The sequence below is a fragment of the Hippocampus guttulatus genome, chromosome 20, assembly GCF_054856545.1.
Source record: "Hippocampus guttulatus isolate MCC_2025c chromosome 20, RoL_Hgut_1.0, whole genome shotgun sequence".
Classification (NCBI taxonomy): Eukaryota; Metazoa; Chordata; class Actinopteri; order Syngnathiformes; family Syngnathidae; genus Hippocampus; species Hippocampus guttulatus.
This window is the reverse complement of record NC_141280.1, coordinates 3,605,849-3,627,227: the sequence shown is the minus strand read 5'-3', so window position 1 is coordinate 3,627,227 and position 21,379 is coordinate 3,605,849. Positions and strand designations below refer to the sequence as shown.

The following is a 21,379-nucleotide window of genomic DNA, read 5'->3' as shown; positions in this document are numbered from 1 at the left end:
TTGCTACGTGAAAACGCGACACTGCCCCGTAGTGGACATTTGATGAACGTCGAGTCGCCAATTACAGATGTGCAAAAGTGTACTGTATCGTATCTTCTGTAAGATCCCAGGTGATTTTCAAGAGGCCGAGTACACCCTGGATTGGTCACCAATCGCAGGACAAAGAAAAATGTGTCTTCAATTGACCCAATATTCCTGGAATGTGAGCCCAAATTGGAACCTAGAACATCTCCAGTTGGAGGCTGGTTTGTGCCTCAAACCACATTAAATTGCCATTTTAAAAGACTACTTTCAGAAAATGACCTTTTCCAGATAACCGCAAACGTGAAACACTAATGGAAATAACTGTCAAGAGACAAATCACATTTAATGACATTAAATACATTGTAATGACAATTCATGTCAAAATACAAGTGCAATTTATATGCATTTCATCTGTTTGCAAGGGGTCGATAGCCCATCTCCGCCTCCAACTGCTCCGCGGTGAGAGCACCTAGCAGTGGTTGACAGTCCGGGTTGAAGACGGAATAAGCACTCATCTCCCCAGGCTCCCGATCATCCGGGTCACGCAGTCCCTCGTACAGCCAGTAGAAGAGGGAGATGATGAAGAAGGGCAAGCCGAACTCCAACTCCATGAAAAAGCTGAGCAGGACCACCCAGAGCAGGACTTTGAGCAGGGTGATGTTGGAGAGGTCATATCTTGTAGACAGCCATCTCCCCCACAAGCTGTCCAACATCCAGTCGCTACCGGCCTGTGGGAACACAAGAATCCTCTAATTTTAGCCTCTCAAAAGGTAAATACAGTATTCTGATGTCTGTTGTCCTTCATGAAGGCTGACGGGTTATCTTTCGTGTTTCATCAATGTAAGAGATTTGCTTTGTCCATTTCAAACAATGTGCTGTTCTGATAAAATAACTGACCAATTAATCGATTATTTAAAAAACCTGTTACTTGCCACCCTAGCTTGTTTAGATTTGGGACGCTAAGTACATCCAAGTTCTGCACCCAGTCGTCATGGCAACGAATTGAGTCCGGAGGTCAGCAAGACAAAATACAGGATACGTAGGTTAACTACAGTTCTTTGTCCTTGGTGTATTTTGACAAAAGCACAACACAATCCTGCTTTTAAGACACTTGGGAAATGATTAACATTGTGAAAATGCGTCTCATTATATTGAATTTGTGATAAGCTTCTTGGACTACTTGAAACACCTGAAAAACACAATGCATAAGATGTAAAGGGACGGCATTCACCTCTGTTGGGGGGCCCAATGATGAATTTTGCTCATTCAGTGGAGGGCTTGAAGGCGCTTCCACGATTGTTGTGGGAACAGTGGCGGCTACCTGCTCGCGACCGGAAGCCCTTTTAGCCTGTCGCCGAGCCCTGAAATCTGCAAGCCTCCGCTCCATTTGGGGGAAATAAACGTGTCACAATGTGTCAGCAGCCGCTCAAGCTTGATCCATCCAGCACATCGACACCTCCAACGTTCAGAAAGGTGCTTTGACTGCCACGTATCCACGTTTTACTGACATTTCCGTGTCACCACTTTGACGTTTACTTTAGCCAGCGCGTCTGCCTGAAAGCAAAACTCAGTGTCGCAAAACGCCTGTCGCCAATCAGCAGTCGGTGCACCAAGCTTTTTGGCTTGCTTGCTTGCGTGTTTGTTTTCATCGTGGTGGTAAGTTGGTTTGAATGCTACATTTGTAGTTGTTTGTTTGAATCAATACGGCTGTATGGTCAACTCATACGTTGTTAGAGGAGGGCAAGGTTAACGAGACATCGTCGAGGCATCAACTCAAACCACACCTAATTCATCCTGTTGTCATGATTATTTTACACCATTTGCTTTACAAACATCCATGTTACACATTGGCTTTAGTTGGCGTTGGTCTGACGTTTTGATAGTCTTTCAATTTCAAGCATATTACACTACTGATGTGAGGTTTCCACAGAACAGATGACGAACTCGGTATCGTTGTTAACCTTGCGTTATCGACAGAATTCAATCAACCTTGCCCTCACTGCCCCCAACTTTAACATTCAATTATTAGGTGCACAATTCAATATAATAGACCAATGTCGTGTGTTCTGTCGCTAGTGTCTTTACAGACATGGCCTCTGCACCAGCACAACAGCCCAGCCTGACTGTAGAGCAGACCAGAGGTAACATTGACATCATGCATATTAAATTAACAACGAAAGGGAATTATCATTTCGGGTTGAAACAATATAGCTTCAGTTCCTTAGTGTCATGGTACTTGTAGTTTTTTTTCAGATAGTTTTGGCGTTGTTTTTCAAACGGAATTACTGAAATAAATGCACATCTCTGTATTGTACTTTTGTGGTGCACCTGTACTGTATATGCATCGTAAGGTCATGTGCGTGTTTGTGTGTGTCTCAGTGGTACTCAGTGAGGTGATCCAGGCCTTCTCTGTGCCGGAAAACGCGGTGAGGATGGAGGAGGCGCGGGAGAGTGCATGCAACGACATGGGCAAGATGCTCCAACTTGTGCTCCCTGTGGCCACACTGATTCAACAGGAAGTCATCAAAGCGTACGGCTTTAACAATGAAGGAGAGGGTGAGAGCAATTCCAAATAGTCAAACACACATGACAGCCAGCAACCGAGTAGTTAGGCCCAATATGTGAGATTACATAGATAAACATTGTGGAGTGCTGCGGATCAGTCAAGAAATGTATGAGGTAAATATATAAAATATCTTCAAAATTGGGAATTTCTTGAAATTGTGTTCACATTTGAACGGTTGCAATTAGTGGATTGGCTGTGCAATTTGGAAGGAGTAGAATGTCCAAAAATGGTTTGACCACATGCCTGCTTATCTTAAAGGTGTCCTGAAGTTTGCCAGATTGGTCAAGATGTACGAAACACAAGACCCCGAAATAGCCGCCATGTCAGCCAAACTCAAGTCTCTCCTCCTGCCACCTCTGTCAACACCACCCATAGGTGGAGCAATTCCAGCCTCATGAAATAGAATAAACCAAAGGCTATGTTCAGACTACAGGCAAATGTGACCAAAATCAGTTTTTTTTCCCTTTTTGGAAATACAAGGCCTGTATCAGCATCTGACGCCATACTGTACTTCTTTAAGCACTACGTTGAGTGTGATGTCTTTGCAGCGCATGCGGGTCACTTTGGGGATGCATTGGGTTCACACACCAGAGACTGAGGTCACATTTAATACGCAATGATTACACAAAAAACCCCGTGAACATTAAGACCTGCAGTCTGAATGTAGCCTCAATGGGATGTCCACGAGATGAGTGTTCCCCATCTTTGAAAGGCTTCATATCAACATCATGTTTAACAAACTTCCACCATTGTCATTTCATGTAATCTTTTTTTACATCGTTTTTTTTTTGTTGAATTAACTCAATTTTCACATGGTTTTGTATACTGTATGCAAATAAATTCCATTGATGTATTCTTGGACAAGACAACTGAATGTGTCTGTGTCAAACTTTCTTTTTCCTCCTTTCAACTTCAAACAGTAGTCTTCAATAGAAATGAAACCACTGCAAAATCTGCCAATTCCAAAATTTCACATGACCAACGTTGTTTTATTTTCAATGTAGAACTTTTTTTTTGTACTCTTCAAATTAGGACTAGGTTAGGTTCACCTAATTGAGTTTTAAAACTGTCAATTTTATGCCGAGGGTCAATGGACTACACCAAGATATCATAACTGACATAGTGGAAGCAATGTTGGCTATCTGCAGTCCATATTTAGTTTTGTGCAGTGGAACAGCATCACTGAGCAGCTTAAACATATCTTTATTAATTCATTACGTTTTCAGGGAACAACGAGACCAAAAAAAAAAAAAAAAAAAAAACCTGACCCAATGCACACTTTCCTAATATGCTCCTCAGACAGATGGGATTAAAAAAAAAATATATATATATATATTTGAATGTGACCATTACAGTTGGCGACGCTTTACGACCAAGATAAACAACACTTCAGTGCTTCTATTCCTTAATAGTCTCCTTTAAAGTGCTCATTTTTTCCCCAAATGTAGTGCAAACCAGTGATTCAAAGCCCACCCAAGCAAACATGAAAGGAGTTACAGTGCAGGTGATTGGTCAGTTAGATTCATGGATTTTCTCGTCTTAAAACACAAAACAAAGAAAAGATGCGAATAATAATAATAATGTGGTGTATATTGAGTGCAACAAACCTGTCTGCTTTTCTTACCCGGTGCGAGCAACATTACGAGGAAAAGATCAAATTAAACACAGTCTTCCTTCTTCTACTGGTGAAGTGCGTGGCTCCATAAAACGATATATTTGAGTCATGTTGCTGTCACGTAGTCAATGCTTTGGGTGGTCGGTACCTCCATCTCAAAGTGATGAAATATGCTTTCGACGTAACACAGGACTTTGTGCCAGTCAGGACCATCCTCCTTCAGCATCTCTTCCACCGACTGACGCGCGGTCACCATGAAAGAGTCCAAACAAATACAACATTAGTGACTGGAATTACTGGACATGATTGGAGACTACACATGGGCCAACAAAAAAGGGATATGAATTAATAAAGTTGACAGAATGACCAGGTTACTTATAGTTGAGGTTACAAAAAATGGGTTAAAATATAAAATAGTTGAAATTGGATTGAGGAATCTAACCTCCTAACAAGTCAAGTCAAGTCAAGTCAACAGTATTTATAGAGCACTTTCAAACAGCCATCGCTGCATACAAAGTGCTGTACATGGAGCAATTTAACATGCACAATAAACAGTAAGACACCGCACATCTATCTATTTTCTGTTGTAGACAGTCACTACGGTATATATCCCATGAAAGGTTTGTAGAATTTCCTTCCGCTATTCATCATTGCTTCCGAGAAGTATTCAAACATTTTATGTTGCAACCTCGTACGAATGTAGAATGGGACGCGTCGGTGCACGGCCATTTTCACATCTCTTCAGAGATATTAGATCGGATTCAAGTCTGGGCTCTGGCTGGGCCCCTCCAGATCATTCAGTTATCCTGAAGCCACTTCCGTACGTCTTTGTCTAGAATGAAACATCTTTCACAATGTTGATGTGACTAAAGCCTCACCAGAGTGGCTGCGATCCCAACAGATTCTCCTGTCCTAAAAGCAAGGTCCAAATTTTCCTTCTTGGAGGCGGCGGGTCGGAGAAGAAAAGCACCATTTTTAAAATTGTTACGTCTTGTTTTCATTCTATTGCTTTCCTTCATGTCTCCTACCTTCGCCGCTGGGTTGAGGCTGTTGTAAGGGATGCGAGTAGGCAGATATTTATGATATAAGGCGCAGAAGGCCAATCCATTCTCCCAACAGGTGCTGAAGTTCGTGATCTCAATGTACTGTGACCAAAATGTTCAAATGCTCATTCTTCGTTTGCACTGTTAACGCCACCAAATTGTTATTTGACAAGATAAAAGTGTGCACTCCCGAACCCGATAGCCTTCTGTGTGACTTCGACACTGGCTCAGGAGGGTCTTTCTTCTGGCGCTGCCGTGACCCCGTAGCGGAGCACGAGATCCATCCGCAGGTCTGCAAATTGTGTCATCGTGTCAACGCGCTTTCACCTTTGCTATACATCCCGTTCAATTTAATAGCCTGTCGGACAATCATCGATGGATGATTATTCTCTTTGTTTGAGAGAAAAGGTGAAGTGTGTTTTTATTTGCTACATTACAGATACGGTGGTGCCTTGAGCATCTCCGTCACTTTAGGAAGTGTCACCGGAGAATGACATTTGGGTATTTGTATTTCTGCCAAACGTTAAGCGTTAAGTAAAATCTGACCGGGTCAGCATTTATTTTGAGGATTTATTGAAGAAGCAAACAAAAAAAAATCAGTACTCACTTGATCATATCTGATGGCGGGTCTTCATGTTGTTTTCCTAAAACATACAAAAAACAATCCATGTCACGCAAACTGCACATTGAAAGAGGACACATTTTGTGACACCAGTCCGAGAACTTTTCAAACACACCCTGTACTAATAAAACACAGTTGTTATGGCTTGTCTTCAAATAGTCGGGTCTTTGGGGCACATGGACATATTACCCAGAAGTGGCTTTGTACATGCAGCATCCATTTGCAGTTTGGAGGCATAGGAGTGAACATCTGTTCTGGACAAAGGCTCCGAATCTCCAGAAGTCTCCACTATGACTGTAACAGGTTGCTAGATTCATTACTCATGTTTTTTGACAATTAGTTATTAGTTGGAAAGAGAGAGGAAAAAAATAACATCAATTACCCGTGTGACAGCTTGACCAGCTGTCCTGGCGCTTTAAAATGTGAGACATTTTCCTCCCTCGCATTGGCTCTTCTTTCTGCCAATTATAAAAATAAAATGAAATTAACTGGTAGCAACACGGTCTGATTTTTCAGTCAAATATGTTCTGTATCAACCGAATGTGCTGTACCTTTGATTGTGGCAACGTTGAGCTTGTTTTCAGCGAGTTATTGTGACAGGAGCCAATAGGTAACGGGATACGGGACAAACTCCTGTGGGAGAAAAGCTTTCAAATTTTAGACTTGTACAGGGAACCCCCTGATGGGCAGCGGGGTTGTGGCAGGTGCTCTAATGTGGACTTACAAAGATCGTTCGGATGACATCACAATCCTCCTGGGATCACGGCCTCCTCCGTTTTTCTTCTCCAGCGCATCCACGTATACCTTCCCTATGCCCTTGGCCGTCAGCTGTGAGCTTGCAGATCTATTTGCGTCCTTCTCTTCGTAAGCTTCATGCTCGTCTTGGTTTTCAACACTGTCCAAGTCAACTTCCTCTATAAAGTAGTGCATTTTCATCTCGTGACCCTCCGCAGGGTTACTTTTGTCTTCTGTGAATCTTCCATCCATTTTCTGCTGCTGCTGCTTCTTCTTTTCGAGCGAGGACAGTCGAAAGCACACGTCCGTGTGTTGGGACCGCAGACATTCCAGCTCCCGCTGCGTCTCGAGCTGCCTTCCATGGGCCTGGGCCAGCTGCTCCTGCAAACTCTTGCAATCCTCCTCCAAGTCGCCGAGGGCTTGCTCCGATTCCGTACGCATCCTGTCGGCTGCGGAAACGGTCGCCAGCAGGTCCAACTGGAACTGCTGCCACTCCAACTTCTCGTTCTGATGCAGACGGCATAAGACAGACGTGTCAAGACTTGTGTGCCAGATAAAAGCAAGTAAATCTAAAACAAAAGATGCTATTGCCACAAGGCCTTCCATGTGGAAAAACTTAACAACACAAGATTTTGCTGGCTGAACTCACATTTAACGTCTCTCGCAGGCAGTTCACCTCCTCAGCTAGTTTGTCTCTCTCTGTCATCAGCTGTCTGACCAGCTCTGAGAGGATGGGGAAAATGCAAAATGAAAAAGTATCAACGAGAGTAGACTAATCAGCATCACAAAAGCCCCTATGATATTTGCAATTCTGCATTTGCACTCAGGTCAAAGCAATGGCTTCGTTGTGTTCACGAAGGCTGAAGTGAGTTGAAAAGTAGTGCTTTGCTGCCATCTTGTGGAATCTATGGGAAATTCTAAGAATTTTTCATTGAATTGACTTCAGCACATACACAAAACTGCTCCCCCGCGCCCTCAAAAAAGTGCAACCAGCTTCAGCTCTTCGGCCCACCCAAATTTAATATTAAACCCAATTTGATGGGTCAAAATAATTAACGCGACCTTGGGTAAAAGAAAGCCAATCTGCAAATCTCCCCTGCGAGTGAGTGGGTTAGGAAAAGCCAGACTTTCTTTTTTGGGTGTTCAGGAAAGAAAATGTCATCAAATGAGCATCCCTAAAAGGAAACTGTGGACAGCTGCACACAGATGATCCGGCATCAATGAAAACATGGCCTACCTACAGCTTCCGCGGTGGCATCCGTGTTGAGGCTGAGGCCCAGCGAGTTGCGATGACGCTCCATCAGGCCGAGCAAGTCCCGGCTCAGCTCCTCCCCGGACCTCTCGGCCGAAGCCTGAGGCTCCAGCCCGCTGTCACCCTCCTGCCAGCTCTGCTCCAAAGGCCATACCCTGGACGTATGTAGCGATGTCAGGCTGCGCAGACTGACCTCCAGGGCCTCGTCTTGGCCACTCACATTCGGAGACTTGACAGTGTCTAAGCTTAAGATGGCCCATTCGGAGGGAGGAGACATCTCCTGCGACCAGTCTGTTACTGCCAGGGAGTTGTCGGTGGCTGTTTTGAGCGAAGGCGTCTGTGTCCGTTGGGAGGAGCTTGTGGAGGATATGGCCATGGCCATGGACATTAGATCTGCCTCGGAGGGCATTGCGGGAGTTGGGAAGAAATCTAAAGGGGAACCTGGTTGCAGGAAAATCAATCACTGTGAAAAGGTCTGAAGCAAAGGGAGGTTGTTTTGAACAGGTTTTGTTTGTTTGTACAAAAGTGGCGGGTAAGGGGGGTTGTTGTACAAAAAGCCCAGAAAGTTAGATAAAACTGACCCAACAGTTTTTCGATTATACAGACACTCACTCTCCTGAACACTCTCTCTCACACACACACACACACTGGCATTGAGTGTGAACTCGTTTTAAAAAAAAAAAGTGTACCAGCAAGTTTATCGTTTGGGGAGAAAATCGGACAAAGGATTGTGTGCTACTTTACTGTGGTGTACTATGCACCTGCTGAGGAGCGGTAGTTCATATTCCCCATTGTGAAACAGGTCTTGAGGAAGTCTGCACAAGAGAGAACCAATCTAAAATGGAAAAACAAAAGTTTGAGCAGCGCGCGCACACACACACTGACTGCTGTTCTCTCAGGTAAAAACACGCTAGCTGTTCGGCAAATGCAAGACAAGATGTGGCATTGTTAATGACATTGCAGCTCCTGTAGCTGCCGTTAAAGTAGGCAGGCCTGAAGCAAGTGTCAATCAATAATCTAATCAATTTACAATGTCCTTGATTGATCTCATAGTGTGACGTTGGTGACATATTAAAGGCGATCACGTGCATCAGCTGCGATGACGCGCTGTTGTGCGAACGGCTCCTTTTCAATCCGATTTGGACTTTTGCAGAAAGCTTACATCAAGCGCGAACACTTGCTGGCCCCGGAGACCACAAACTTGTCGTTCCGACAACTCCGGAAGTGGATTAGAATGATTCAAGACGCCACAATGAGACTTTCGCACATGCGTACCTGGCAGCTACAAGCGTTTCACTTCTTGGAGCGGCTCAGGCGAGCGTCCGCGCCAGCTGATCGTTTCCGGCTCCTTCCTCGGAATGCCACGTGAATGACGTGCGTCGTAGTTCGAACGTGCATAGAGCTTTATAGAGATGCCGGCGCCATCCTGAAGTTCATGCGGGCTCTCGTGTGCTGCACGATCCGCACCCCAACATTCTGCTGCTTCCTCCTCTTTGATGCGTCAAAACAGAGGGAGGAACTTTTCGCTGGTGCAGCAGCTACACATGGAAATGCAAAGGAGTTAGGTCAAACTTTTATGGTATAACTATTTGGCAAGTATGAATAAATAAATGCACACTATTCATACCTGTCAACTCATACGGTTTAGCCATAGTTCATACGGATTTTGTGGTGAATCTTACATATATGGCCGTATCGCACAAATCATACGGATTCTGAAAATTTCCGTTTTTGTCCCCCCCTAACAGGTAGTTCCGTTTGCTTTGGCTCAGAATGGTGCTCGTCTACTCGAATGCTTTCATTTCCGGAATACAACTCTGAACACAGTAATGCCACTAAGTAGAATGATGATTAGACATTAACCAGACATTGTATTATGGAGATCTACAATAAATATCATTGAAAATTTCGTGGTTTTTTTTTCTGTGCCGTTATTTTGACATATAAAATGCTTTGGTATGTTATAAGGATTTTTTTGCTCTTTCTAAGGATTTTTTTGGTAGTTTATACAGGTTGGCGCTCCGAGAAGTTGACGGGTATGCACTATTGGACTTTTTATTCACGTGTAACAAAACAACACCGAATAAGGAAAGAGACTTAACAACAATACAACGGTAAGCATCTCGAAATGTACTAAACGCATCCACCAGACAATTTATGCGGCGTTGGATTACGTGAGGCGCTCACGTAACACCGACAATGAAAATAAGCCAATCGGAAGCCTGAAAAACGTCACTTCCGGAGATTTCTGGAACAAAAAGGTGATTGAAGGTAACAAGGAATTATATGGGTAGCCTGCTAGTGGGATGCTGTATCTCCTGAATATCACACATGCATTAATATGAGACAAATAAACCAGTTAATAAGTAGGTAAAAAGAGAAAAGCAAAAAAATAATAATAATAATCCACAAATAACCAGTAAGCAGCAAAAGCTTGACCCAGAAATGGAATATTTGTGATGAGCTGATTGTGCCATGGCCATAGAAAGAGAGACCAGTGTTGAAATGTCAAAATTTGCAGAAGCACAAGAATGGAAGCTGCAGCTGAAACAAATACCACACAAGTAACAATCAGGAGTCATACACAGTCGCGACAGCATGGCACCCTCCTCATCATGCTGCTCACAAGCCTGTCACATGCTGCAGAGGGATGCCATCCCCATTCTTCAAACACAATTTGTCAGCCAAAGAGCTTGTATGGCGAAGGTTGCCACTTGGAGGCTGGAGTTTAAAACGAGTGTCACTGGCCACAACAAAATAAGAGTTTTTTTTTTTTTTTTAAACAGGTGCAATCAACACACTCAGCTGCTGCCCGGGCCGGGAGTGGGACTCCAGAAGCATAACTCACAAATTTGTATTACATTTTAGGATTGTGAAAGGGTACATTATAGAAATTTCAAATACAGTTGATAGGAGTCCTAATTAACAGCAACATGGCCATTTCCTAGTGAGGGACATTTTAGCGCATCAGAGTTCTCTATTAATAGAAGTAGCAAAGAAGTTGCGACTGCATCACACTGTGAGGATGCAGACTTTGGGGCAGGGGGAGGGTTGTGGGGGAAAAAAATGGCGTCAGATGCGGTCGAGAGCACAAAGCTTGGTACACAACATCTGGGCGAGCGCTGCACACATCCATGCACGCGGATGCCTCGAGACCCCTCGCCTCCTCCACGCAGACTCCGCGGCGCGGAATCACATGCACGTTCCCCACGGGGATAACTAACCTCATCGCAAACACAGCTGGCGGGTGGGGGACCGGAGGGGGAGACATGATCGCCGCTCGCCGGCAGTGGAAGAGCCTCGTGAGGAAGTGACCTTCGCCGTGAATGGAACATGTCAGCCATGAAGAAGGTAACGCGCGCGAAAACATGTTCTTGTTGTTACGGCCGCGAGATCATGTGTGCATGTACACCAGCGAGGGGGGGAGGGGGAATAGAAAGTTGTGCAGAACCTTGATATGTCACTGCAAGGTGTGCGTTTGTGTTTATGGGTGTGCGTGCGTGCGTGTCTGAAGAAATGGGAACCAGTTCAATAACATCAAGTACCCTAGTACAGCATCTCCACTTTCAATGTTCCCACCTTAAGCCAATGTACAAAGGAGTGACTCAGCTGTATTGAACTAGTGTACATACATCTTTGTGTCACAGGTGTTACCATGGTTACTAAAGACTCAGTGCTGCCTTTTCTTGGACAAAGATGCAGGTAAGATGCTGTGATTCTTCGAGCAGGGCGACAGCAATGCGGTCTTGATTGATAAATGTGGACACAGATTCATTATGCACAGCAGTTGGGAAAAGGGAATACGAAACATGACAAATAATGATGCGACTGGTCTAAGAATATCCACGTTTTGAAAGATTTTGAGGCAATCTCATATCCCGGTGCCAATCTGCTGTCTGTTTTTATGATCTAAAAATGGTCTCGGACAAATGCTGCCGATTCAAGTAACTGTGAATATATTTAGGATTTATTTTTTATTTTTTATGTGCACATTGCATTTTTGTCCGTCTTTATGGATTGGAGCAGAAAGTTGAGCAACCATTTCGCCCCTGAGGATATTCGGTCTTGAAATGAGCGGGATTTGCATCTATGCTGGCTTTCCAATTATTGCAAAAAGTGTCGCATTTAACCATCGCTGTAATTGACGGTGCTCTCGACTCGCCTTTACGTGTATTTTTGTTGAACACCCTGCGCTATTAGTTCCTTCACCGCACGCCAAGTGCATTATGGGAAAGTCTTAAACCCAGCCTGACCCAAACAGGCCACGGTGAATCGATGACGCTGACCTCACTACAACTTGATGAGGGTGTTGGCTGTTGTGGTGCGCCAAGACGTTTGAGCTACCAAAAAAAAAAGGGTGACTGATTTGTTCAACTCAGCAGAGGTCACAAAGGGTTCACGACCAACCAAATTCTCACTTACGTCAGCACAAAGCAACGTTTACGAGCACCAGATGCTCACACACAAACAAGGTGGTCTTTTATCGCCGTGCTTCCCACCTAGGGGTGCAGCTCAGATTGCTACAGGACGGTTTTGATCAGTATTGAGCAGACTCTTCCATGTGTGCAAGTGGATGATAATTGGTGTAAACAGCATGATTGTCATACTGGTGCAAAAACATGTACTGTAGTTTGCCAGTGAATGAAAGAGAAATGGTAAACGTGATGTGAATTTTTGGTCCAAGTATGCATCATAGTTGAGTCGAGAGGTACGGTTGTGATTTTTGTTTTTTTTAATGACTTGCTTGTCGTAAGACATGTGGCGAAAATATTAACATTATTGCTTAGAGTGTAGGTGTAACGGTCAACTACAGTTTTCGGAACAATAAACCACAGCCAGGTAGCACCACTAGGTGGAAGTGTTTTCTCTAATAACAGAGTAGCTGCCTAGACCAACCAAAGTATCATTTTTATCCACAGCTTCCAAAGAAGACACTTGAAATAATAACTAGTTCAAGTTGTAACAACATTTCAGTAAAGTGTATGTCAACAAGAAATATGTCAATGGCGAAAGATGTGAGAAGTGGCAGCATGGGAAGAGTTTCAAACTTAACATATGCAGATGGTTGTGTATGAACGTGTATGATTTTTTTTTTTTTTTAACCTTCCAAGAGGATGGCTACACCTGACATGTGTGCTCCACTCAGCGCCATCATAGTTCATCTAGTCATTGTTATGCCTTCAATATGCCCAGTCATTTTCCAAACTATAACTTTAAATTCCAGCCACTCTCGGTTTTTCCCTGAATTCATCAGCCTCTTTTGTGCTCTGCAGCGCAGCCGAGCTTTTGGGGTCAAAAGACAATGTTAAAATGGAACAAATATCTTTTTGAATTGATTTTAGGCCATGAGTGCAGCTCATTGGCATTCTGATTGAGTGCAGGTAGCACTCAAGAGAAATGCGAGTGCAGTTCTTTTGACAGGGGGTGGGGGGGGGGGGGGGGTCATGTAAACGACAGCAGATCTAAGAAACAAGGACAACACAAGGCCGACAGAGAAATGGGAATTCATGACAAAAGAAATCAATATTTGAAAAAAAAAAAAAAAAAGGAATAAATAATGGTTGGCAACATTTTCGTCTTTCGAGAGTGTCAAGCAATCAGATGATGAACTTCAAGTGCATATGGCACATTGAAAGTCAACAATGTCTGGTGCTCATTTGAGATCCACACCCACATTTTTTATGCGCACCCCTGTCAATAATCATGAAGTCCTATTTTGCTGTTATTTCACACAGAAGTGTGTTTTGGGTCCATGTAGCAATCACCCTTGAGCTGGAGTGAATCAAAATGCAAATTCAGGTTGTTTGGCGTTCACAGCAATGTGTGCTGTGATGACGTTTTCTGCATGGAGTAACCGATGGTGCAGTGGTTTACTCGCCTGACTTCCGTGCAGGCGCATTGGGTTTCCGTTCCCACTCAGTGCCGGTGTGAATGCGAATGTGAGATGTTCTCGCTCTCTCGATACGTGTGCCCTATCGATACTGGCTACCATTCTAGGGTGTAGTTTGTCTTTCGCTCAAAGGAAGCATCGATAGGCTCCAGCTCATCGAGACCTTGAACAAGATATGTGGTATAGAAAGTGAATGGATGGATTCCTGTATGGTTTCCTTTGCGATTAAAAAATAAATAAAATCTCAACAGCGGCCCCCCCGTAGGCCAAGAAACAACTTCCATTTCTTTTTGTTTGCCAATACGTCATCTCAGTGATGCTACGTGATGTTGGCGGAGGCTTTATGGAGCCTGACGTTTTATGACACGCACAAATCATTACAGGGACACACAAGCGAGAACATCACCTGTGACTCATCACAAGTGCTAACAAACCACCACCGCCTCAACACCGAGATGGCACACAAGCGAGGGAAAGGTGTAAGCGCAGACTTGAGGGGGCACTGCGAGGAGGGACGTCAGCATGCATGCTGATGGGACTTGAAGCGCATGGCGCAACAGAGCTGCAGAATCCCGAATCCAGCACGATGCAGAATCCGCATCCTTGTTTTGCGGTGATGTGTGGGAGCCTGTGAAACAAGCAGCTCGCACTGCTGCAGTGGAGGAGTAAATGCGGAGCCCAACATTGCTCCAGGTGATCCACAACAGCCCAGCCGGGCACGCTGCTTTCTCCTCTTGCCTTTCCTCTCCGCCTCCTCCTCCTCCTCCTCTTTTTCCCCTCTTCTTCCTCCTCTGTCTATGCTCCATTCCTCCGAGGGCTTTGCAAAAACGGAGCAGAAAAGCAGAGGAGAAATCTCTGTTCTCTGATGTGAAACACCTTCTCGGCTGGCCGCAGCTTCCCAGTCATCGTGTGATGACACACAGCATATGTGCTCCAATGCTTCCGCAACAGAGGCTCGCTGCACGGTAAGACCACGGCTCCTCATTTCCAGCTCTTCAGTTTTTTTCTCTTCCGTGAAACTGTTGCAGCCTCAAGTGTGTGAATTGAACAGGTAGATGAGAAGTTGCACAGAGGCTTGTGTGTGTGTGTGTGTGTGTGTGTGTGTGTGTATCTTGATGTATGTCCACACCGTGTGGCAATCTGTAGCCTTTGGTTCGGGCGAAGAGGCTCCGCTATTCATTGACAAGTGTGTGTCCATAAGCAGTGTCTGCGTGTGACAGAATCCAACAGGGTGGGAGGGATTGCCCCTCGCCCAGGCTTCTCCATGGGCAACAAGGGGGGTTTTTAGCTGGACTGTCTGGCCAAACAGCTGATCATCATTCTCACTGCCACGCATGATGCCAACATGATTTGCTCCAAAAGAGCATTGTCTCATTTAATGGTATTCAATGATTATGTAATAATTTCTTATCGATTTGGTTTGGCCCAGAAGGGAGGCAAATAACCCACAATCTCAATTAATTGTGACTTGATTTTCATTGACGAGAGGACTTTACGGTCAGGAGGCGATGCAGATGTCCACTTCAGGAAAATACACCGATTCATCTGTCCGATTTTGGTTAAGCTGCCGGTTAGCTCGTGTTGAGTGTCGCAGATCAAAGCCTGACGTGACCTCATGAAGGTTCACCCCCGTATCGTTGTATTTGAATTAGTAACGGCCGATAAACTGGGATGCTGCAGTGATATCAAAATCAGGCCTCCTGCTGTTTGAGAGGGCTTCAGGCGTTTCGGATTCCTGTGAGTGGGCGTCTTAGCGAAAACACTTTTGCTATAATTATGCATAAACTGCCCGCAAAAAATAATAAAAAAAGTGAAGCTGAACTACTCATGAGCTGAAGCCATCATACACTTGGCTAGAAATGCATGTAGGTTGCAATAGATGTAACGTAATACTTTCTTTTCTTCTTACATAAGCATCAACTTGGTGGTCCCACAGCCACCAGATTGTGACAATCTCAGGACGATGTCTAGCAAGTACGTGGAAAAGGCTTTCACCAGGGAAGTGATTCCTAACCACATTTGTGTGCCCTGAGAGACCATCTGGTGCGGGCGTGGGAAACTTGTGACATTTTCGTTTGCGGGGTTAAAATACAGAACAGTACGAGCTTTGGCTCAATAAAAGCCGGGCAACTTCATTTTCTGAAGCCCTCAATCATCTCTATCAGCTCGAGGTTGTGACACCAGCCACTCTACTTCCCGTCGATAGGCAGACTCTTTGCTGTCGACGATGAGGTTGATGACTGGGGAGGTGGGGGGGGGGGGGGGGGGGGGGGTTGTCTGTAAATTTCAGGAGTTTGACAGCTGAACACTTCTGTAAATATTTCGTGATATTTATTTACTTTCGCTCGGTAGACGTCATGAAGCTTTTAAAGTTGAAAGACGTCAATATATTTGATTGTTTACAATTTTGGGATCATAAATAGAATCGCCGTGTCTTGGCTCTTCTGAGTTCTATGGTAATCAATATTTGTTTTGCAGTGTGAGTTTTAGAGGCAATTAAAATGACTAACCACCGATTGTGGTTGATCACAGTTCACCACAATCTACCATTTCCCACGCACATTATCCATCCGTCCAAATGTTTTCTGACCAGTTGGTCTTCGAATGTGTGTTAGAAGTGACAAAAACTGTGTGAAAATAACCCGAATCCTACTTTTCCATTTTGATCCTCGCTAGTCCTCTTCGGAACATTACCATGTTAGGTAGTGAGCAAGGCTGTGTGGGGGCGTACGAGTGAGTGGAAGGGCGAGTTTGAGAGTGTTCAGAGAAGTCCGCTTCACATTTGAAGCACAGCTCATGATCGATATGATTGGCTGTGTGCTGAGAACATGCACGAAATGAACACCCTCTATGGCTTCTTTGCCCGAGTACATACTCGAAATAATAAAATAACAGGAAAGCGAAAACACGACTCGGAAGTATCAGCTACTGCTGAGCGTCACCTGCAGCTCGGTGGCCCAAGCTTGAATTTCTCACTGCAGCATTTATTTGTTGGCACAAGCCAGCTCTGTCATTGCCACTAAAACATCTGCCAATAAAGGGATTTTCCTGCATGACACCTCTGGTTGCAGCGCACGACCAACACAAACAGGCACCGACTCACTCGGCAACTTGGAGCGTCCGGATCTGTTGCACACAATATAAAATACCCACTTTAATTTCATGACAGATATAAATATCCGTCACAGAGGCTGCTCACATTGATCAACTTTTACACACACACAAAATGAAACCAACCACTGACTTAAGGCAAACGCATGTTGCATAGGAAGCATATGGCGGCTAACGAGTTGCTAACCAGCACAGGAAAGAAAACTTAGCAGTCCGGATTTTCACTTTGTGCTCCTTCTCAAGCAGCGCACGTAGACAAAGTCAAATGTTTGACCGCAGTCACCGAACATGTTAATTAAAAGCGGTTTGCAAGAAGTTGTGAAATATCAATATCACCATCACCACACAATTTCGGAGCTTCCATTCTATTTTTAGGGAGCGGGAGGAAACCCCTTCACCCAAGTGTTTGTGTGTGTCCATGCATGTTGTAGGCTAAAAATAAATAAATAAATAAAAAAAATCAAAAAGCTGTTGCGATTAAGAATACAATCACCCTCCTGGTGTGTGGTGCTATGCTTTGACTTCCCTAATGAGGACTGGATTCATCTTGAGTCTCTGACAGTATGCTGAGCAGGAAATGTTGCTCTCCATCCTGTTTCCATGGAGATGCTCAGAGAGCTGTAGCACCCCCCCCCCCCCCCCCCCCCCCGTCCTCCCACCACCACCACCACCACCCAGCTTCTGCTGTACATTCCACCAAACAGTGCTGCTTCATAAGAGGGATCTGGGCCAGTGTGTGTGTTTGTGTGGGAGATGAAAACTGTGCATTCGGGCTTTGCATATTTTCACATGCATGCGTTTCGTTGTTTGCCACGTGAGTGTGTGTCGCCTCTCGTGTCTCAGTCATAACCTTTCAATGTGCGCGCGGGTTAGGTGCGTGTTATGAAGGCCGAATTACCAGCGAATCGGCACTATTGACAAAGCGTAAAAGTTAATGTACCGCGTGTACTGTACTGTGTGAGCGAGAGACCTTGTGAGTCAGAGGAATGGAGAGAGGCGAGGGCGTAGAGTGCCATCAGGAGAGTGAGAGGGTGAAGAAGGTCAGGAGTGGAGACAAAGAATAACGAAAAGACCCCTGATAAAATGGATGCCGGAAACGGTTGCTAAAACTTTCAAATGTGGACAGTTGAAAGGGCCAGAAAGACATTTTCAGATTTATAGATCCTGTACATGCGTGTCTCTTGAGGTCGTCAAGATCTCACGATCCCATCTCCACCATTCACTTCGGTGGCAGTAATTTGGACAGATTTAAAGAGTAGCATACACAGCACAAGTGAGAGAGGGATACACAACCTATTGCCACCAGCTGCACTGTTTGAGTCATTGTCGCATTAATGGCAGCATCCAAGAAGACCCAATTACCCCCCTCTTCTGCTCAATAGCAACCTTTTAAAAGATGAAACCGCTCCTTTTCTTCCAGTGACCAAAATAATCAGAATCATCACAATATTGTGACAATAAGTACTTCGCAGGTGCTATACTTGCAACAAAGGCAGTTTTATCTTGAATAAACAATTTATCAGCAACCTGGTGTACTTTTTGTGCTTTAGAAATGAGAAACAGCTGAAAGGCAAGACCCCAGGAAATTGACTTCAACTAAGATGAGGGCAATGTCTTTAGCAAAGAGCAAACTTGCCGTGGCGATACAATTTGGGGTTTTGAGCATGGATGGGAGGATTCAAAAGATTTTATGCGTTGGACCTGGCTTTGCAACACTTGAATTTTGTTTCTGCATTCTGTGCAGATGGGGCAATTACTGTGGATTAATTTCCAAATTGTCGAAAAAAATAAAATTAAATCCACCCACTCTTCTGCTCTAGTGCCCTTTTGCAGATGAAAAATGATGGCAGTCATTTGGGCTGCCTTCCTCCATGTTTTGCGAGAGCGTTACAATGCATTCACATCAGATCCACTGCAAATAGCACTTTTTTTTTTTAATTATATATTTTTTAACTAATGCCATGCGGCAGTTTGAGTATTCAGCTCGCAAATGTTTATACTTTGGCAGAGGTTTGTCTCTCATTACAGAGCCAGACAAAGTAGAGAGTTTGCACTCTGGGGTTATTTTTGGTTTGTAAAATTAGACAACGTACAACTCACCTGCATCTGTCTCCCCAATAGACGCAGGGTGCGAAATGTATATTTGAGACCAACGTATCAACTAATAATATCTTACACAAGGAAGTATTATGGCATATAAACATATTGATAGTTTGTGGTTTCTCGATCTGTTAACCCATCACACATGGAATGAGTGTGTTGCCTCACAGGCCAGGCATGAGGTACTCTTTTATTTTATTTTATTTTTTTCTGCAAAGAAACAATGTGCGTGTGGTTACACAGGTTGACATGACCAGATGGCTTTGGCTCCTCTTTGGTGCCATGCTACTCGCTGTGTGTTAATAGTCAAAGTGCTCTGACTCACACTGGGCAGAAGCCCCTGCCAGGTGGTATGTGTCCACATGGGGAATTCGGAGCGCTAATGCTAATGCGCCAAATCACGGTTTGGTCCGGCAAGTTCTTTTTCATTAATTCATGATTATTATTATTATTTATTTATTTTTTAATCCAAACCGGTGCAATGAGAATAGGACAGCACGATAAAATGCAATATGTGATCGAGGAGTTTATGCCTATGATAAGGTCGCAAATCTCCTAAGAAATCCTGATGTCAAATTTAACCCGTTCAGCCGATGTTCCCCTCTACAAAATCCTTCACAGCAGTAATGCTACCACCACCAAGTTTTCTTTGTGATTTCTTGGCCATAAGATGCCAGAGAAAACCAATGAGGAACCAAACTGCATCCTTTGGAACAAGACAAGCACAACAACAACAACAACAAAGGAGGAATGGGGCGTTTGGTCACGGTAAGGAAACAAACATTATTTGAGTGGAGACTGGGGCAACAAGAAAACAGGCCACGGCAGCAAATTTGAGATTATGGTGTGCAGTAGACCACTGCACGGCCCAGAGCAAAGACACAGCAAAGGGGTAAGCCAATGTTAGTAAAACATCATCTCAGTTGTTGAAATGAGCACAATACCTGACAATCCCCCCTCCCCCACCACACCAAATCAAAGTGCAGTCCGATTAGTGTTACACTTACATTCATTAGGTGGTCTCAAATGACTCCAAATGAATGCTAATGTGTGCTGAATGTGTGAGCAGCACTTTGACAACATGTCTACCATAAAAAAACTAAATAATGTGCTAATTTGACAATGTTGTTCTCAAGCTGCCAATTAATTCATAATGAACACAGTCAAATAGTCCAGGCATGCAATTAGTGAAACTTTCGGTGATATCCCTGATCACTGCTATTTATAAAGTCGTGAAGCGTAAGATGAAGCATGGCGAGGAGGGTGTCCTCCCAACATGCTTGAAATAATGATGCTGACATACAAGTCAAAACAATCAGATCATAGTCATGACATGTAAAGTGGGCACATGCAGCGTAAATCCAATTTTCGACACTCGAACCTACAACATGCCACTCGTCAGTGTGAATTATCATTTTCCACTTCTGCTAATCAGTCATCAGGATCGACTATCTAAAGGTTGTTTGGAGATGAATTAAAACAAAACAAAACAAAAAAAAAAACAGGGAGGCGGGCCCGGTCTGGCAGATGATGTAATAACCACAGTGATTGGCTGTTGCCTGGATACTGTCAGACAGCAGAGAAAACACGCCAGCCAGGTCGTATTGTCTCGTTCGGCATGATGACAAAGAATGTTTGAAGAAACCAATGCTGCCCAATGACAATAACCTTTGCTCCATGTCCATTTTCCCAAAACAGTCACGTACTGTGACGCGTATGTCGCGAGAGTCTCTCTTTTTATTGCCATGTGCTGCTGTGATGCCTGTTCTCTTTGAGAGACTTGCTGTGACCTTGGGAGGAGGCCAAGCTGACAGGGCCTGTCTGGATGATACGGACACTTGCAGCCAGCTGTCTCTTAGTTTGGGAGCTACACCCGCTAATGAGTCCGTGATGGTGCTTTAGATCGAGTGCCCAGATCAAGTTCTGGTCCTTTTTCTGTGGCAAGAAAAGGGCAATTCAAGTAGTTTCCTCTTGGAGTGGGATCTTAGCTTTTTGACAAGGCACAGTTGAAGGCTTAATTCCACTTTAAGTCGCCAGTCAGACCACCATCTGAATGCACTTGAGATGTTCCTTGACACCGTCATGTCAGGAGAAACTGCGCTGTTTTTTTTCCCCACACCACACAGAACATTACAGCCTTTTGTTACACCATCAAGAAGAGTGCCAGCACAGCAGTGTCTCCTTCTAAATTGGACATGATACTGCAATGCCGAGATGTGTCACTTGACCCGGAAAAAGAGTCAAAGCAATTCTGTTGATTTCAATTGCTGCCTCCCCGAGACGTTCAAAATGTTATTTGGTTTTGCAACAAATCAGGAATCGTTTGTGCTACTTTGTCATTGATGTTGGAAAGGGAAATTGGAATTGAAGAAATGACGCCCGACAGCCAACGACAATAACACGACAAAATACCACCGGAGG

The 21,379-nt window shown here is 44.3% G+C and overlaps 4 protein-coding genes across 7 annotated transcripts in view; 2 read left to right on the top strand and 2 right to left on the bottom strand.

Annotated features, from left to right (window-relative positions):
* Nucleotides 1–348: 348 nt before the first annotated feature.
* saysd1 (SAYSVFN motif domain containing 1) lies at nt 349–1,585 on the bottom strand. The gene is made up of 2 exons (XM_086100229.1): nt 1,256–1,585; nt 349–752 (listed from the first exon to the last, which is right to left on the bottom strand). The coding sequence occupies exons 1-2, from the start codon at nt 1,409–1,411 to the stop codon at nt 432–434; spliced, it is 477 nt and encodes a 158-aa protein (XP_085956355.1). The 5' UTR covers nt 1,412–1,585; the 3' UTR covers nt 349–431.
* A 26-nt stretch (nt 1,586–1,611) lies between these two features.
* Nucleotides 1,612–3,390, top strand: grcc10 (gene rich cluster, C10 gene). Its single transcript, XM_086100230.1, has 4 exons — nt 1,612–1,680; nt 2,101–2,165; nt 2,404–2,580; nt 2,849–3,390. Exons 2-4 carry the CDS (start codon nt 2,114–2,116, stop codon nt 2,986–2,988), a joined length of 369 nt encoding a protein of 122 aa, XP_085956356.1. The 5' UTR covers nt 1,612–1,680; nt 2,101–2,113; the 3' UTR covers nt 2,989–3,390.
* A 386-nt stretch (nt 3,391–3,776) lies between these two features.
* Nucleotides 3,777–11,228, bottom strand: LOC147187558 (cytospin-A-like). Its single transcript, XM_086100231.1, has 14 exons — nt 11,082–11,228; nt 9,133–9,395; nt 8,619–8,692; nt 7,843–8,298; nt 7,255–7,328; nt 6,595–7,112; nt 6,422–6,503; nt 6,253–6,328; nt 6,060–6,164; nt 5,856–5,892; nt 5,444–5,540; nt 5,234–5,350; nt 5,084–5,143; nt 3,777–4,443 (listed from the first exon to the last, which is right to left on the bottom strand). Exons 3-14 carry the CDS (start codon nt 8,647–8,649, stop codon nt 4,312–4,314), a joined length of 1,785 nt encoding a protein of 594 aa, XP_085956357.1. The 5' UTR covers nt 8,650–8,692; nt 9,133–9,395; nt 11,082–11,228; the 3' UTR covers nt 3,777–4,311.
* A 2,795-nt stretch (nt 11,229–14,023) lies between these two features.
* The window catches only part of dlgap2b (discs, large (Drosophila) homolog-associated protein 2b), a 41,283-nt gene continuing 33,927 nt past the window's right edge, over nt 14,024–21,379 (top strand). For all 4 annotated transcript variants that reach the window (XM_086100224.1, XM_086100228.1, XM_086100225.1 and 1 more), the window contains exon 1: nt 14,024–14,712. The gene's annotated coding sequence lies outside the window, so the exon portion shown is untranslated. The remainder of the gene's footprint in view (nt 14,713–21,379) is intronic.

Bases quoted from the DNA above. Each gene is read 5' to 3' on its own strand.
- grcc10 (XM_086100230.1), top strand. From the start codon at position 2,114: ATGGCCTCTGCACCAGCACAACAGCCCAGCCTGACTGTAGAGCAGACC. The intron at 2,166-2,403 runs GTAACATTGACA...TGTGTGTCTCAG, and splicing joins GACTGTAGAGCAGACCAGAG to TGGTACTCAGTGAGGTGATC. The intron at 2,581-2,848 runs GTGAGAGCAATT...CTTATCTTAAAG, and splicing joins CTTTAACAATGAAGGAGAGG to GTGTCCTGAAGTTTGCCAGA.
- saysd1 (XM_086100229.1), bottom strand. From the start codon at position 1,411: ATGGAGCGGAGGCTTGCAGATTTCAGGGCTCGGCGACAGGCTAAAAGG. The intron at 753-1,255 runs GTGAATGCCGTC...GTGTTCCCACAG, and splicing joins CATTGGGCCCCCCAACAGAG to GCCGGTAGCGACTGGATGTT.
- LOC147187558 (XM_086100231.1), bottom strand. From the start codon at position 8,649: ATGGGGAATATGAACTACCGCTCCTCAGCAG. The intron at 6,329-6,421 runs GTACAGCACATT...TATAATTGGCAG, and splicing joins CAACGTTGCCACAATCAAAG to AAAGAAGAGCCAATGCGAGG. The intron at 6,165-6,252 runs GTAATTGATGTT...AACCTGTTACAG, and splicing joins CTGGTCAAGCTGTCACACGG to TCATAGTGGAGACTTCTGGA.